At 40.7% G+C, this 18,328-nt stretch overlaps 1 protein-coding gene across 2 annotated transcripts in view; it reads left to right on the top strand.

Annotated features, from left to right (window-relative positions):
* The window catches only part of LOC121388957 (protein NO VEIN-like), a 61,711-nt gene that overhangs the window by 28,904 nt on the left and 14,479 nt on the right, over positions 1 to 18,328 (top strand). The window contains exons 18-30 of one of the 2 annotated variants that reach the window (XM_041520508.1): positions 182 to 294; positions 1,443 to 1,599; positions 2,146 to 2,379; positions 2,732 to 2,947; positions 4,489 to 4,670; positions 6,153 to 6,354; positions 7,167 to 7,315; positions 7,746 to 9,006; positions 12,158 to 12,405; positions 13,045 to 13,235; positions 15,426 to 15,589; positions 16,782 to 16,886; positions 17,848 to 18,129. In XM_041520508.1, coding sequence (XP_041376442.1) covers positions 182 to 294; positions 1,443 to 1,599; positions 2,146 to 2,379; positions 2,732 to 2,947; positions 4,489 to 4,670; positions 6,153 to 6,354; positions 7,167 to 7,315; positions 7,746 to 9,006; positions 12,158 to 12,405; positions 13,045 to 13,235; positions 15,426 to 15,589; positions 16,782 to 16,886; positions 17,848 to 18,129 — 3,504 coding nt within the window. Of the gene's footprint in view, positions 1 to 181; positions 295 to 1,442; positions 1,600 to 2,145; positions 2,380 to 2,731; positions 2,948 to 4,488; positions 4,671 to 6,152; positions 6,355 to 7,166; positions 7,316 to 7,745; positions 9,007 to 12,157; positions 12,406 to 13,044; positions 13,236 to 15,425; positions 15,590 to 16,781; positions 16,887 to 17,847; positions 18,139 to 18,328 lie in introns of both variants that reach the window. The other variant, XM_041520506.1, reaches the window with a different exon arrangement.

Here is an 18,328-nt window from a genome sequence, read left to right as displayed (position 1 = left end):
TCAGAATATTTGATAGACTAATATAATAAAGTCCGAGACTTTTAACGCCATGTCAACGCCATACAAATTGAATGTGTGTGATGTGATATTATTAGAGATTGAGTCTGGACTCTATATAAGTTTTATAAACACATGCCCAGATATCATCTTTAGCATAGTGATTTGTTTTGTGAATTGACAGGTGACTTTGATGTTCCCTCAAGTCGCGAGGATGTCGATCGAGACAGCCCATGGAACCAGTGGCTGAGAAACGAAATTCACGTCCTCTTCATTGAGGCGCTTGAAAAGTTCAAGGTATTATTGTAACTGTGTGTCTAGTATGGTATCAAATTCTTGGTCAGATCAGGTCATGTCATAGGTCGTGCACATTGAGAACAAGCTGTTGTAGTGCACGCCTATCCTGGGTGCAGTTGCCGGCCTCAACTGGCTCCTCCGTCCAGGATAGGAAACTCTTGGTCAGGTCAGGTCATGGTTTTAAGTGCACATTCAGAACAAGCTGTTGTAGCTTACACCTGTCCAGGGTGCAGTTGCCGGCCTCAACTGGCTCCTCCATCCAGGATAGGAAACCCTTGGTCAGGTCATGTCATAGGGTTTTACATGCACATTGAGAACAAGCTGTTGCAGCGCACGCCTGTCCTGGGTGCAGTTGCCGGCCTCAGCTGGCTCCTCCATTCAGGATAGGAAACCCTTGGTCTCTACTCTTTACACTTTATATGGTTGGTTTCATCTTTTGCTGCTTTACAATCCAATACTTAAGATGGTAGCCATCTTGAATTTTCATTCTAATTCAGTATAATATCTTTGATCAGATTTCAGTTAATGATGTTCCTACTTTGTTTATGTGATTGTGTGTGTTGTATGTTTAGTTTTTACAGCCAGGGCTTCTAGATTATGGTAGCCCCACTCCCATGGCTAGTAATATTCAATGATGGGCTAGTAAATACTATTGCCATGCCCGACGGCTAGTGAAATTTGTTTGTCAAATGCTGCAGTCTATTTTATAAATAAAATATTTTGCCCCACCACCACTTAAGGTCCATGTTTTTAAGCTTTATCTCCCTCTTTAGGTGACATATCCGATTATTACTATTAATTAGTTAACTTGTATTAACTTAAAGTAAAGTAGTGTTAATGAATTTTTAATCGTACCTAGTAAATATTTTAGCTAGTCGCTGATCCGATGGATAGTGGATTTTATAAAAATTCTAGAAGCTCTGCTACAGCACTATTGTAATACAGATCTATCTGCATTTGTGGGGGGTTTTATTAATTGCTGGATGAATTCACAAAGTTTGATGCACTGATAAAGTATCTGATAACTTGTATAACGGTTCTAACACAACTGTATATCTATATGTGTTTGTGTGTTTTATTTGTTTAGTACCATAGTTTTAACATAATGATATATAAATATCCATGTGTATTTTTGTGTTTTTGTTTAGTCGCTAGAGGAATTCACAGAGCTCGAGGCACTGATGACATTTCTACAGTTTGTTCCCCTGGAAGACGAGATTCTGGACTTCTTCCGCCCAGTGTCTTCAAGCATTCTCCAGAAACTGAAAGCCAAAGAATGTCTTCCCGTGCAAACCAGCAAAAAAGGTAAAACTGTCTGTAAATTCAAATTGCATTAAGACCAGTTAGTTAAAATTAATAAAACTGATAAATTTTGTTAGTATTTGCAGGAGGGTGTGGGGGGGTCTAGACTGTGGTGATTGAAGTTTATAAGGATGTCAATTCATTCTCATCCCCCCATAAAAGAAAATTTCGGATGTGTTTGACCATTCCAAGTATTCTTAAGAAGGAAAAGGTTTTCTTCAAAATTCAATAGTTAAAGTAAAAAGCGGTAAGTGGGGTGTTAATTTTTTGTTTTCTTTGTTTATATTTTTACAGACAGTGTCAAAGATACCATCTGTTAAATGCCAATTAAATATTGTTCTCTGTTAAAAATTAATTTTGTCTCTTTAAACTAGGCATCACAAATACAAATACTTTAGTTAATTTAGTATGACTATCGATTATTACATTTTTCCTACACTTAGTATATATCATTTTATTAACTTCAATATTTTATCATTTCACTAGACTTGTATTCTAAAAAATTTAAAATTCTGTTTGTTTTTTTGTGTTTTTTTCTCCTGGTCACAGGCTCTATTCTGTGGAAGATTCCTTCACAGACAGTGATCGTCCGTGATCCGCTCATCAAGGAGGTTATCTCCCCTGAGTTGCTGCAGAAGAACCTGAACCTGTATTACCTGCACGAAGACCTGGCGCAGGTCCTCAACCTCAGTCTCGCCCAGAGTCTCGGGCTCGAACAGATCACGGTCGAACATCTGCTCAACATCGGCAAGACTTTGTCGCAGTCCTGGGATGGCACGTATGGTGAGTGTAGTGGCCCAGAATGTCCTAAATGTGAATATTATGTTCCAGTATCTTTTATATGCTAAAATATTCCAGCATGTTCCAAATTTAAGTGTCATGTGCCAGAACAGTCCAATATGTAATGTAAATATTTTGTTCCAGGACAATCCAGTATGTTCCAAACATAAATATCTTGTTCCAGGGCAGCTTAATATGCCCCAAATGTTAATATTTAATCCAGGACACTTCAGTATGTCCCAAATGTAAATATTTTAGTTATTGATAAATGACTGACATGTTTGTATTGCAGTCTTGAAGAGGTTATTTTTGTTGTCAGTATATTTCACATAATATTACAACTTGTTATTTTCAGACCAGCCCGACCAGGTGACGGTTATTGCGAAATGGCTGGCGTGTCTGTATCGCAGTCTGGATGAGTTTCACGAGAACACAGCAGTGTTTGACAGCCTCAAGACGATGAAGATCGTGCCGCTGTCCACGGGGAAGCTGATCAGCCTGGATGAGACGACCGTCTTCCTGCCCCCCGGGGACAGGTCCGCAGAGAAGAAGGGGACGACAGGAGGAAAAGGTTAGTTCCCGAGTGCTGTAATCTGTGTTTTAAACAATATTTACATGGCAGACATGGAAGCAAGTAGACATTGGTGGGTGATGACCGAGATCAGGGCGCAAAGCAAAGTTTCTAGGGGTTTGGACATATGCTCCCCATAAAATTTTAAAAACTAGATGTCCTGAAATCCAATTTCCTGCATTCTACAAGTAAAATTAATCTCTGCCTTGAGATTTACTACCAGTAATATTTTTGATTCAGAATTATTGGGTATTGCGGTAGGGATAAGCCTATATTAGGACATTTCCCCACAAATTTAGAACCAATACATTCATGTAAACAAGATGACGGTCAATAGCAGCATGTACATAAAACTGATAGAAACAGTAACAACAGCTGTGGGTAATTGAACATAAAGTAATCAGTTATGACACAGAATTGACTGCAGATTGTAGAGAAACAGGAAACAAAGAAGTAGAGCAGTGGGAGAGACATGAAAGAGGAAGGAAGGAAATGTTTTATTTAACAACGCACTCAACACATTTTATTTACGGTTATATGGCGTCCGACATATGGTTACGGACCACACAGATATTGAGATAGGAAACCCGCTGTCACCACTTCATGGGCTACTCTTTTAGATTAGCAGCAAGGGATCTTTTATATGCACCATCCTACAGACAGGATAGTACGTACCACGGCCTTTGTTGCACCAGTTGTGTAGCACTGGCTGGAACGAGAAATAGCCCAATGGGTCCACTGATGGGGCACATGGAAGACGAGAGAAAAAACCCAGATTGACAAAGAATTAAAAAGAGAAACGAACAAATATTAAGTTTCAAAATGTTTATAGCTTGCAATAAAGTCCTGAACTGACTCTTGGTATAAGTTTAAAAAAAAACTAAAATCCTATTTTAAACACATTGGGCCAAATTTACAGTCTGTTTATGTCTTATACGCGTGTAACTACATTCATTTACGATGCTATAGGTAGTACCAAACTAAATAACTTCCGGTTGGGTCAAAGTTCGAGGTGCCCCCAACTTTTAATAGAGAAGTGAACACCACAAGTCCTGTGATTGGTGATAAATGTGAGTGTTGGTTGTAAAAAAAAATTAGTTTCATCTGGGCAAAAAAATTATGCAATTTTATTTCATCTAGTACCACTGTGTCAAATAGCCTTGTGCTTGAAACATGTATGGGGTACCTGTATAAAAACAATACTCGCATTTTGTGCAAAACTAGGGTAGTCATAGACGTTAGCCGTTATCTCAGAAATGAGCAGCTTGACCTCCATTTTTTTCTTATTCACTTTAAGGGTGAGGGGTGGTAGCATTTATATCTGTGGTGTTTATGTCAATTGATATGCTGCAGGTAGGTGTTTTAACCACATATGTTACTATTGTCGTCTATGGGATTTGATTTGGTAGTATACACCCTTAAATACCTGCATTTAACAAAAACAGGCTTTGTAAATTCGGGCCAATATTTTGGTTTCTCACCAATGTAGAGATTGTGTTTGTGTTTTTTAAAAAGAGAATTCAAATTTAATTTTTGTCCAGATCTTCTCGGAAGACTTCAACAGGACCTCAGTATGGTTCACAGCGGCCTCATCACAACATCGGACAACGAGGTCAACTCGCAAGTTCTCAAACTCTTGCAACGAGCGGGTGTCAAGCAGTTATCTCCCTTTGATATTGTCCACCATCACATATTGCCCATACTGAAATCAGAAGAATGGCAGGTAGGTTAGATCCCCGTCGATGGCCCCATTGCGCTATTTCTTGTTCCAGCCAATGCACCATGACTGATATATCAAAGGCTGTGGTATGTACTACCCTGTCTGTGGGATGGTGCATATAAAAGATCCCTTGCTGCTAATCGAAAAGAGTAGCCCATGAAGTGGCGACAGTGGGTTTCTTCTCTCAATATCTGTGTGGTCCTTAACCATATGTTTGACGCCTTTATAACCATAAATAAAACAAGAGTCAAGAAACTGATCTGTTACGGTACTTGATCTACCGCTGATTTCATGTTTTTATAGAACAAGAGTCAAGAAACTGATCTGTTACGGTACTTGATCTACCTCTGATTTCACGTTTTATAGAACAAGAGTCAAGAAACTGATCTGTTACGGTACTTGATCTACCGCTGATTTCATGTTTTTATAGAACAAGAGTCAAGAAACTGATCTGTTACGGTACTTGATCTACCGCTGATTTCATGTTTTTATAGAACAAGAGTCAAGAAACTGATCTATTACTTGATTTACCTCTGATTTCATGTTTTTATAGAACAAGAGTCAAGAAACTCTGATCTGTTACTTGATTTACCTCTGATTTCATGTTTTTATAGAACAAGAGTCAAGAAACTGATCTGTTACTTGATTTACCTCTGATTTCATGTTTTTATAGAACAAGAGTCAAGAAACTCTGATCTGTTACTTGATTTACCTCTGATTTCATGTTTTATAGAACAAGAGTCAAGAAACTGATCTGTTACTTGATTTACCTCTGATTTCATGTTTTTATAGAACAAGAGTCAAGAAACTCTGATCTGTTACTTGATCTACATGTACATCAGATTACATTTCATGTTGTTATAGAACAAAGAAAGAAAGAAGTGTTTTATTTAACGACGCACTCAACACATTATTTTACGGTTATATGGCATCAGACATATGGTTATGGACCACACAGATTTTGAGTGGAAACCCGCTGTCGCCACTACATGGGCTACTCTTCCGATTAGCAGCCAGGGATCTTTTATTTGTGCTTCCCACAGGCAGGATAGCACAAACCATGGCCTTTGTTGAACCAGTTATGGATCACTGGTTGGTGCAAGTGGTTTACACCTACCCATTGAGCCTTGCGGAGCACTCACTTAGGGTTTGGAGTCGGTATCTGGATTAAAAATCCCATGCCTCGACTGGGATCCGAACCCAGTACCTACCAGCCTGTAGACCGATGGCCTACCACGACGCCACCGAGGCCGGTCTGTTATAGAACAAGAGTCGAAAAAGTGATCTTTACTTGACCTATATCAGATTTCTTTTTTTTTTAATAGAATAAGAGTCGAGAAACTGCTCTGATCTACCTTATATTTAATGTTTTTATAGAACAAGAGTCGAGAAACTCTGATCTGATCTGCCTTATATTTCATACTTTTATGGAACAAGAGTCGAGAAACTCTGACCTGTTACTTGATCTACCTTATGTTTTTATAGAACAAGAGTCGAGAAACTCTAGTCTGTTACTTGATCTACATCAAAGAGCAGCTGAGTCGCCAGTCTGGTCTGATCAACATGTCTGAGTTGAAGGGCGTGGCTCGCGTTGCCACTAACCACGGGATGAAGAACCCGGACTCGGATGCTGTTCACTTCACGACGGTCTTCGGAAACGATATTGATCTTCCACGATTTCTGCCAGGTCAGTTTCTTAATTCTTAAGATGTTATTTTTTTCTGGTGTTGCTGTAGATCTAACATGGCCCCCACCCACCCCTCCCCTCTACACAAACACATAAACATCATAACTCAGACCACTTATAATCATTATATTAATGCAAATTATAATTATGCAAATAAATTATTCTTATGCTTATTTTTAAGTATTCAATCAGTGTTTTCTGTTCAGTTTTATTATAAAAAAGAAAAATTGTGAAAATTTTTTGTTTAAAGAATTGTGTATTTAAACTTTCATGCAAATTTGATATTTTTTTCCGAATAACTATTATGGACGTCTTCTCTTCTTTTTCTTTTTTCTTCCTTCATAGGATACATCTGGTTTTTGTCTAACATTAACAAAGTAAATAGACGAGATATATGTATATGATGTATATGATGGTCAAAGCATAAACGCTTGCATATAGCTCTAACTTTAAGTTTTCATGTTTATCTCTGGGGACTGTTGGTTTCATTTCTATCCTTCTGTCTGTCTCTCTGTCCGTCCGTCTGTCCCACATATATTTTTCTGTAAATTTTGTTTACAATGCCTTCAGACATTGAGCTAAAATTTTGTTTGTAGCTTTATTATGTACTGCTACAGATCAAGTTTGACGGTCATGGCAAATTGCCAATTTACCCATGTTTGACAGAGTGTTATGGCTCTTGAATATAGGAGATATGAAAATTGGTTGGACCTGGTAGGGAAAGATGTATTGCTTTAGCAGTACTCTCAGTGCTTATTTCCTACTTTCATAGGAAATTACTTGCATTATAGATTTTTTTTTTTTTTTTGTAGGGTACAACTGGGTTCTGTTGGACAGTGTGTATCTAGCTGGCTGCAATCCTCTGGGAGTAAAACAGTGGCACGACTTCTTTGTACAGCTAGGAGTGACCGATTTCCTGTCCATCAAACCGGTGTCTGTTCACCTCACAAAAACTGACATGGTGAGCTGGAGGGTGATATACAAACAGTGTTGGGTGTTTAGAAAACAGTTTTATCTTGGTAGTTTACTGTTTACTACTTTTGTGTTAGTAGGTAGAGCTCTCACCTGAGGTGCTTGTGTCATAGGATTGAATGTTTTCTGGTGCAGGATTTACTATACGGTACTGAAAGTTGTTTTTGTTTAAAGAAAAACAAATAGTATACAAAAAAATATGGAAATTTAAGAAAAACAAATAGTATACTACAAAAATATGGAAATTTAAGAAAAGCAAATGTTATGTTTGGTCTCAAATAGTCACTTATTCAACAGTTTGCTGGGATGTTGATTTGCAAGCATTTATTTCCTTATAATTTGGACATTACAAGATGTGTTTGTGCATGGTGTAATCTAGATTTAATGCTGTAAGTCAACATGTTTTATTTTAATCTTAGGCCAACAGCGCCTGGGCTCCGCTGGAAACCGTATGGCCCGAGTCTGAGGATGGTTATTACATTGAAGACTTTGCCTGTGAAGAGTTCCACTCCCTGGTGACATGCAACTTGTGTCCTGACAATATTGAGCAACAGATGAGAGTTCTGTTTGACAAACTCAGTCGACGCTGGGACACGCAGTTTTCTGCGTACTCCACCGTGCAGGTGAAAAACAAGTCTGGATCGGTTCTCAGACCCACGGAGGATTCATCGTTCAGCATCTACTTACGTACGTTGAAGTGGGTGCCCGCAATTCAGCTGGCGCTAGAAACAACTCCCTTAGGTCTGAAGCTAGTGAAAACGCTGACACTGATGCAGCCATCAGTGCTGTACGTAAACTCACCAAAGCTGCAGACGATCCTCAGCCACATGGTCATGTATTTAGAACCCACCGACATCACCCCTTCGTTTGCGCTGTTTCTTCGCATCAAGACGAATGTGGAGGTGAAAACCGTAAAGGAGCTGTTGATCGAATCGGGCGCTCGTAGCGATAACAATGGTGATGATGGTGACAAGACTGCGCCGGCCATCTTCAAGACTTGCATGTCTCACGTGAAGAGCATCTACCAATACCTGAACGATAACCTCGGCCAGAAAGAACTGCAGGATCTCTTCCACGAGCATCCAGTGATATTCATACCGGAAAACAACACTCCACCCGACATGTTCGTTCCAGGGAAGATGCTCGGCAGAGACGAACTGTGGTGGGTTGATCAAACGGGACTCTTTCTGTCGTACCGTCGGAGTCTCGTCGACTGCCACTCAGCGCTGGCGAACAAGTTCATCGTCAGACATCTGTACTTGGACTGCGAAGACATGTTCCTGCGCGGCGTGCGTCTGCAGCGCTTCCCGTCGCTCTCTGAATATGCGCAGCTGATGGTTCACATCACGTCCGTCCTCTCCCCGTCGGAGACGAACGCTCTGGACGACGTCCTCAACATCTTCAGGCTGATTGGTCTGTCGATCCTTGACCAGGACACATCTGCCGAGCCATCTGTCCAGAGCATGTCGCACAAGCTGGAGGTGGACAAGGTGCTGAAGATCCTCAAGAAACAGAAGTTCCTGCCCACCAAGAAGGACATGTGGGTTGCCGTCGACGACAAGCCGATGATCTCCAACAACAAGGAGCTGGAAGGGTTCTTCATAGACAAGCCAGACGTCCATCTGCTGCAGCTCGCGGAGAAGGCCGTCAAAGGAAAAGGTCGAATTGCGTCACAGAAAGGTAAAAATAATACTGGACCCCATTTTATGAAGCTATCTTGGCTGTGCTGATAATCTGGGACCAAACTTACAATGTTTTATAGTCTCAGATTAACAAGTTTTAATGTGTAAAAACTTTTGAAAAATCTAAAAACTAAATCACTTTTATTTATTTATACAAATTTCCATCTCCCCTTATATCATGATTGTATGTCCTCTAAACTGCGAAATGATGGACTACTATCATTTTCATAACAACTGGACATAACCAGTTTTTATTGTTGGCCCTCGATATCATCTCCTTTACCTCCATGTAGAGGGATGTAGTTCAATGTAGCTCTTGTCTGAAGTGTCATCCCCTTGGTGAACACAACTAGAGCACATTGATTTATTAATCATCAGCTATTGGATGTCAAACATTTGGTAATCTGACATTATAGTCTTAGATAGGAAACCCGCTATGTTTTTTCATTAGTAGCAAGGAATCTTTTATATGCACCATTCCACAGACAGGATAGCACATACCATAGCCTTTGATACACCAGTTGTGGAGCACTGGCTGGAATGAGAAATAGCCCAATGGGTCCACCGATGGGGATTGATCCTAGACCGACTGTGCATCAGGCGAGCGCTTTACCACTGGGCTACTTCCTGCCCCCAAAAACAGCAGGCCATAGGATTTCAAATTTCATGGGAAACACTTTTTTGGTTCCTTTCCTTGTGATCATGGTAACCCATCGGAAACTGTTTTTAAAAAGTACTTTTAAAGTATATTAGTTTTGTTGAATAGTTGTACTCGATATAATAATCGTGGAAAATTAAATTTAGGTTCTGTGTTTTCACCGACATACTACGATCGTTTTTGTAAAATCTGAGGGCCTGAAGGTAGCACTAAACCAAATAACTTCCGGCTGGGTCAGAGTTCGAGGTGCACCAAACTTTTGATAGAGAAGTTATCACCACAAGTCCTGTGATTGGTGATAAATGTGAGTGTGTTGGGTGTAGCCCAGTGGTAAAGTGCTCGCTTGATGCACGGTCGGTTTGAGATCGATCTCCGTCGGTGGGCCCATTGGGCTATTTCTCGTTCCAGCCAGTGCACCATGACTGGTATATCCAAAGGCCGTGGTATGTACTATCCTGTCTGTGGGATGGTGCATATAAAAGATCCCTTGCTGCTGATCGAAAAGAGTAGCCCATGAAGTGGCGACAGCGGGTTTCCTCTCTCAATATCTGTGTGGTCCTAAACCATATGTTTGACGCCATACAACCGTAAATTAAAAAAAAATGTGTTCAGTGCGTCGTTAAATAAACCATGTCTTTCCTTTTCTCTTTTTGACTCAGTATAATAATCATGGGAAAAGCAATTTAGGTTCCGTGATTTTACCGACCCGGTACCGGAAACAATTGTCTGAGGGCCTGAAAGAGAAAAGCAATTTAGGTTCCGTGATTTTACCGACCCGGTACCGGAAACAATTGTCTGAGGGCCTGAAAGAGAAAAGCAATTTAGGTTCCGTGATTTTACCGACCCGGTACCGGAAACAATTGTCTGAGGGCCTGAAAGAGAAAAGCAATTTAGGTTCCGTGATTTTACCGACCCGGTACCGGAAACAATTGTCTGAGGGCCTGAAAGAGAAAAGCAATTTAGGTTCCGTGATTTTACCGACCCGGTACCGGAAACAATTGTCTGAGGGCCTGAAAGAGAAAAGCAATTTAGGTTCCGTGATTTTACCGACCCCGTGTACCGGAAACAATTGTCTGAGGGCCTTTTAGGTTCCACCGACCCGGTACCGGAAACAATTGTCTGAGGGCCTGAAAGAGAAAAGCAATTTAGGTTCCGTGATTTTACCGACCGGTACCGGAAACAATTGTCTGAGGGCCTGAAAGAGAAAAGCAATTTAGGTTCCGTGATTTTACCGACCCGGTACCGGAAACAATTGTCTGAGGGCCTGAAAGAGAAAAGCAATTTAGGTTCCGTGATTTTACCGACCCGGTACCGGAAACAATTGTCTGAGGGCCTGAAAGAGAAAAGCAATTTAGGTTCCGTGATTTTACCGACCCGGTACCGGAAACAATTGTCTGAGGGCCTGAAAGAGAAAAGCAATTTAGGTTCCGTGATTTTACCGACCCGGTACCGGAAACAATTGTCTGAGGGCCTGAAAGAGAAAAGCAATTTAGGTTCCGTGATTTTACCGACCCGGTACCGGAAACAATTGTCTGAGGGCCTGAAAGAGAAAAGCAATTTAGGTTCCGTGATTTTACCCCCGGTACCGGAAACAATTGTCTGAGGGCCTGAAAGAGAAAAGCAATTTAGGTTCCGTGATTTTACCGACCCGGTACCGAGAGGGCCTGAAAGAGAAAAGCAATTTAGGTTCCGTGATTTTACCGACCCGGTACCGGAAACAATTGTCTGAGGGCCTGAAAGAGAAAAGCAATTTAGGTTCCGTGATTTTACCGACCCGGTACCGGAAACAATTGTCTGAGGGCCTGAAAGAGAAAAAGCAATTTAGGTTCCGTGATTTTACCGACCCGGTACCGGAAAACAATTGTCTGAGGGCCTGAAAGAGAAAAGCAATTTAGGTTCCGTGATTTTACCGACCCGGTACCGGAAACAATTGTCTGAGGGCCTGAAAGAGAAAAGCAATTTAGGTTCCGTGATTTTACCGACCCGGTACCGGAAACAATTGTCTGAGGGCCTGAAAGAGAAAAGCAATTTAGGTTCCGTGATTTTACCGACCCGGTACCGGAAACAATTGTCTGAGGGCCTGAAAGAGAAAAGCAATTTAGGTTCCGTGATTTTACCGACCCGGTACCGGAAACAATTGTCTGAGGGCCTGAAAGAGAAAAAGCAATTTAGGTTCCGTGATTTTACCCGACCCGGTACGGGAAACAATTGTCTGAGGGCCTGAAAGAGAAAAGCAATTTAGGTTCCGTGATTTTACCGACCCGGTACCGGAAACAATTGTCTGAGGGCCTGAAAGAGAAAAGCAATTTAGGTTCCGTGATTTTACCGACCCGGTACCGGAAACAATTATCTTAGGGCCTGAAAGAGAAAAGCAATTTAGGTTCCGTGATTTTACCGACCCGGTACCGGAAACAATTGTCCGAGGGCCTGAAACAGAAACGGTCTATAGCTCTAGAAATGGTCCTCATTTCTGTTGTGTGTTTTGATCTAGATGCTGAAAGGAAGCTGGAGAAGACGATGGCGTTTGTCAACCTGTTTAAGATTCCCCAGCTCACCGACTGTGTGGTTATCAACAAGGTGACCGAGATGATGGAACCGTGTCCAAAAGTTCAGAAATACATGCACAAGGTCACGTCGTTCATCCAGGCGTTTCTCTACATGGAATTCAGCGACATTTACCAGCAGCTCATCACCGAGTTGGACATTGTGCACGGGTTGACAGAAATCTCCTTCTGGAAGGTAAATATTAAGTGTGATTTTGATTAAGTTTATCTCTTATGTTATAATAATAATGATCATATTATTTTGTTAAAATTCATGTTTGACATTGTTATTTTGTTATGACCAAGGTAACTATGTTTCCAAGGTAAAAATAACTATACTTTAAAATAACAAATTTATATCGGCAGGCTGTTCCCATCCACCCCTCTCTCTGTATTTCTCTGTCTCTGTCTCTCCCCCTCCCCTCTCCTTCTTCATTCATTCATTCACCAAATAACCAAATTCCTTTCATTATCTGTACTGTTCAGGGATGTGAGAGTTACTTGCTTTTCCATTTCGTCTTAAAAAAACCCCACAAAAACATGCGATAACAAGTAAACAAAAGTAGTATCGCGCGATTGCAAGTTGTATTCGTGCGTAGTACATTTCCTTGGCTGGATTTCGTCAGCTTTGCTGCAATTGTCCAGTTTTGTCCAATCCAGGATATGCTATTTGAAAGCCTTTGTTCAACTTGGGAAGAAAGAAGGTGAGCAGTAAGTTTTTTTGTTCCAGCACGTCTCACATCCCTGACTGTTGTAGAGAGGGCCTTCATATTCATCCATGATTCAATTTTAAATCAGAATTAAAATTATACTATTTCTCATTTTAACCACCCAGGTTGGAAAGCTTGAAGTGACATACTCCCTGAAAGACAAGGATTTTGTTCCCGTGATCCGGCAGGAGAAATGTGTGATGGAGGATGAGAGATTCTACTTTCACAAGAGTCACACTGACTCGTTCCCGGATATCAACAGAGAGATTGCCAGATACTTCAGCTGTGGAAACGAGAAGTGCATGAAAGATCTCAGGTTCGTGCGGAAGCTAACTGTAGGTTAATTTTCATAACTGGCCTCTGTAGTGTCGTGGTTAGGCCATCAGTCTACAGGCTGGTAGGTACTGGGTTCAGATCCCAGTCAAGGCATGGGATTTTTTATCCAGATACCGACTCCAAACCCTGAATGAGTGCTCCATAAGGCTCAATGGGTAGGTGTAAACAACTTGCACCGACCAGTGATCCATAACTGGTTCAACAAAGGCCATGTTTTGTGCTATCCTGCCTGTGGGAAGTGCAAATAAAAGATCCCTTGCTGCCTGTCGTAAAAGAGTAGCCTATGTGGCGACAGCAGGTTTCCTTTAAAAAACAGTGTCAGAATGACCATATGTTTGGCGTCCAATAGCCAATGATAAGATAAAAAATCAATGTGCTCTAGTGGCATTGTTAAATAAAACAAACTTTACTTTACTAACTGTAGGTTAATTTTCATGATCGGCCTCTGTGGTGTCGTGGTTAATCCATCTAACATAAGGCTGGTTGCTACAGGGTTCACAGCCAGGTACCGACCCCCACCCAGAGCAAATTTTAATAATCGGCCTCTGTGGTGTCGTGGTTAATCCATCTAACATAAGGCTGGTTGCTACAGGGTTCACAGCCAGGTACCGACCCCCACCCAGAGCAAATTTTAATAATCGGCCTCTGTGGTGTCGTGGTTAATCCATCTAACATAAGGCTGGTTGCTACAGGGTTCACAGCCAGGTACCGACCCCCACCCAGAGCAAATTTTAATAATCCGCCTCTGTGGTGTCGTGGTTAATCCATCTAACATAAGGCTGGTTGCTACAGGGTTCAAGCCAGGTAAATTTTAATAATCGGCCTCTGTGATGTCGTGGTTAATCCATCTAACATAAGGCTGGTTGCTACAGGGTTCGCAGCCAGGTACCGACTCCCACCCAGAGAAAATTTTAATAACTCGGCGTGTAGGTTTAAGACCACTACACCGTCTTCTCTCTTGCTAACAATTAACAACTAAGCCACTGCCCTGGACAGACAGCCCAGATAGCTGAGGTGTATACCCAGGACAGCATGCTTGAACCTTAATTCAATATCAGCACAAAAATAAGTTAAATGAAAAAAACAATTCATTCGGAATTAATTGAGGGAGTGGGGGAGAATGCTCTCTCTGTCTGTTGAAGTAAACAGAGCATGAAAGATCTCAGGTGCTGTTGGCAGGGGACAATATTTTAAAATCTTAGGTAACTGCAAGTCAGTTCATTTAAGTTTTACTTAGGTAACCGATTGTTTGGTTACGTGAATATATTTCTCGTAAACAATGAGTTAGGCCTACCTAGTCCTAAAACACTTGAACTACGGTTCTGTTCTACATTGGTGGTTCAAATGTATTTAAAAATATAAACTGATTTTCTCTTTTATTACTGATATATGGTACTTTTAATTTTAGAATGTAATTGTTCACCACATAACTGATTGGCGGTTCTTGTGATGTTAAAGTTGCATCACCAACAGGCAAACAGAACAACAGTTCTCATGAAATATTGTGCCCTGGTTTTATAGAGTAATGTTGTTGTTTTTCCTGGTGTTTTTTTTGCAAAAACATATGTCCACTTTTCTGTAGAGAAAATATATTATTATTTTCAGTTTAGTATAAATAACTTTCAGGTATATTCTTTCAGATGATATTATTTCATTGTGTAAAATTTGGGAAAGATAACGTTTTGGACATTTTATATAACACTGTTTAATTTCTTTAAGTGAATGTTTCAAAATAATCATTATATAAAGAATAACTAGTTAATGATGTAGGATATCAGCTTTTATCTTGTGAAGGTAAGAATTGAAAATTCAGAGAGGCTTGCCAAGTAGAATTTCCCAATCGGCCTGAACAGGATAAAGCCGATATCCTGTCATTAACTAGTTATTATCTTTATCCTGCATTCCATAAAAATTAAGGGGAAAAGCGATTACTTCTGTTATTTCAGCTACATTGTACGATGACCTAGAGGTCAAATGAGTGATTTTTTACTGCAGTTATGTATGTGACGTCATGCATGTGAAGTCAAAAGTGATAATCTGCTAGTGTACGTCTATGACTTTGCTTTACTCAGTCATCATAATCGGCCAGTAGAAACAGAGATTGCAGGATGAATACCTATTGCATTGTCAGCTGCCATTAAACAAGTATTCCTTCCTCTTCTGACTGCAGGTCATTTTTGTCAGAGCTGTCTTCTGTGGTTGATGACAAGCGTGGCACCAATGAGCTTCTGAGTCGCCGCGACATCGATGACATCCCTGATGACGAGGTCACGTGGGAGGTGCCAGCACCAGTGGAAGCCCCGCCCCCAGTTGTCAAACCCATTCCCATACCAGGTGAGACACACACCAGTGGAAGCCCCTCCCCCAGTTGTCAAACCCATTCCCATACCAGGTGAGACACACACCAGTGGAAGCCCCACCCCCAGTTATCAAAGCCACTCCCATACCAGGTGACACACACACCAGTGGAAGCCCCGCCCCCAGTTGTCAAACCCACTCCCATACTAGGTGAGACTCGCACCAGTGGAAGCCCCGCCCCCAGTTATCAAACCCACTCCCATACCAGGTGACACACACACCAGTGGAAGCCCCGCCCCCAGTTGTCAAACCCACTCCCATACCAGGTGACACACACCAGTGGAAGCCCCACCCCCAGTTGTCAAACCCACTCCCATACCAGGTGACACACACCAGTGGAAGCCCCGCCCCCAGTTGTCAAACCCACTCCCATACCAGGTGAGACACACAAATAACAAGAGATCATTCCCCATCGGTGGGCCCAGTTAGAGCAAAGGCTGGTAAGTGTTATCCTGTCTGTGGGATCGTGCATATTAAAAATCTGTTGCTAATAATGAAAAATATTTCTGAGTTTATGCGCGGTCTGTATGAGATCATTCCCCATCATTGGGCCCATTGGGCTATTTCTCATTCCAGTTTTAGCAAATGCTGTTATGTTTTATCCTGTCTGTGGAATGGTGCATATAAAAAATCCCTTGCTGCTAATGAAAAAAATCTAAGTTTCCTCTTTAAAACAATATGGAAAAAAATACCAAATGTTTGACATCCAATAGCCAATGATTAATAAATCAGTGTACTCTAGTGATGTCGTTAAACAAAAAAAAACTTAACAGACTTTTTGAAGTTGTTAATTTCAGTAAATATATGAGAAAAAAATTCTTCTTTGGTTTTTTTTTTATATGTATGCTTTTAGAAGAGATGTTGGTGGCAAGAAAGAGTACCTTATAAAACTGAGCATCACAAAAGTATAAATTTAAGCATCTTAGAAAGGATTGAACCAAATGCTTCTACATGTTTGAGGGATTTAGACTTTTTGGGGCCACTCTTAGAAATAAACAAATTAAATTTTCTATAATTTGTATTGCATGCTCTTTGAATATGGACCAGCATACACAATATATCAATTAGGTTTCTCATTACCTTGGTTTACAGGTCAGTGTTCTTAACGTAATATGGGGAATTTTGTTTTACAATCTACTGCATTTCTTTTTTTCATTGAATGCTCCAGAAGTACCTCCATCTGATAACAGTGACAGTCACGGAGAAACCAGGGGACCAGCCGGTTTGACGTCATGGCCGCCACAAGCTTCAGTGGTCGCAGGACCAAGAAGAGGTAGAACTCTTTTATTACATCTAATGGCACAAATACACAACTACAGCTTACAGAGGTTGAAAGTCTTTTTATTGTTGTGGGTTTTATTTGATGCAGCAGCAATAAAAAAGATAACTGAAATATTTCTGAAATTAGTTTAGGTTACAATCTTATTTCTTTTCAACATTACCTGTCCTCAAACAAGTGCACTCCCGGTCATATGACTGTAACTTCCTTCTTTTATCGCTTCTTTATTGCTTGTATTAAGTGGGGAATTCTTCCTACATATTATAACCTGATAGTGTATTTATTTATTAATTTATGTGTAGAGTGAAAACTATTAAACCAATAGTAAACTTTCCATGATGATTATATTATTACTTGCCTGACATTTGAATAAACTTTATCTTATTGGATCATTATTAGGTCTGCAACGATAAACCGGTATACCGTGATGTTTCATCAGCTTGATATGAACCGCGGTACAGTTTTGCACATCGCGATATTTACACGCTGTTGTTTCCTTATATCCTATTTGATGGGAAATAGTCAAACAAAAAAGCCCAGCATTGTATTAATTATGGCATGAAATGTTGTCATCATAATGCTGTGCTACACAAGGAGACAATATTTCAAAATCTTAGGTAACTGGAAATTAGTTCGCGTGAGTTTTACTTGGGTAACCGATTGTTATGTGAATATAGTTCTTGTAACCAATGAGTTTGGCCTACCTAATCCTAAAACATTTGAACTATGGTTCTGTGCTACATTGGTGGCTCAGATGTATTTAAAAACAAACTGATTTTCACTTTCATTACTAATATATGGTACTTTTAATGTTACAATGTAATTGTTCACCATGTAATCGATTGGTGAGAACAACGGTTCTCGTGAAATATTGTTCCAGCTACAGCCATTATCATAATATGATATGACATACTTGCTTAGTATAGTTATATTATAACTTAATATTGCACTTTAGATGGTGAGAAAGCCCCAGTGAGTAAAATGTGGCCACCACCGAAACCACAAGATTATCAGAAAGACTTTCAGGATCTGCCGTCGCATATCAAAATTGACAGACCTGCTTCACAGCAAGCTTCTACTGGTGAGAGAGGGGAGCCAGGGGAGGCAACCAGGGAGCATTCACAAGACATCAAGCGTCAGCACTCTTCCGAGGAAGGTAGAATTAGACCCGAGAGACAGGAATCTGCCACGGGGGATGCCACTGGTACTCATGGCAACAAGGAGGACCTGGGTGCAGGTGAAAATCGTACGTGCATCGCTTGTGCTTCTAGTTTCTTCGCTAGTAGTCAGTGCAATCCCTGCAATTAAGAAATTGTTCACGGCAAAACAAAAAATTGTCATTGAAAAAAATTGAATATAATCTAAGGCAAAACAAAAGTGCCAAAGACAATTTAAAAACTCCACGGCATTGCTGATTGCTGTGGGTAATTGCAGGG

This window comes from Gigantopelta aegis, chromosome 14 (genome assembly GCF_016097555.1).
Source record: "Gigantopelta aegis isolate Gae_Host chromosome 14, Gae_host_genome, whole genome shotgun sequence".
In the NCBI taxonomy this organism is placed as follows: domain Eukaryota; kingdom Metazoa; phylum Mollusca; class Gastropoda; order Neomphalida; family Peltospiridae; genus Gigantopelta; species Gigantopelta aegis.
Note: the sequence above shows the minus strand (reverse complement) of the source record. Positions and strands in the feature narration are given on the sequence as shown.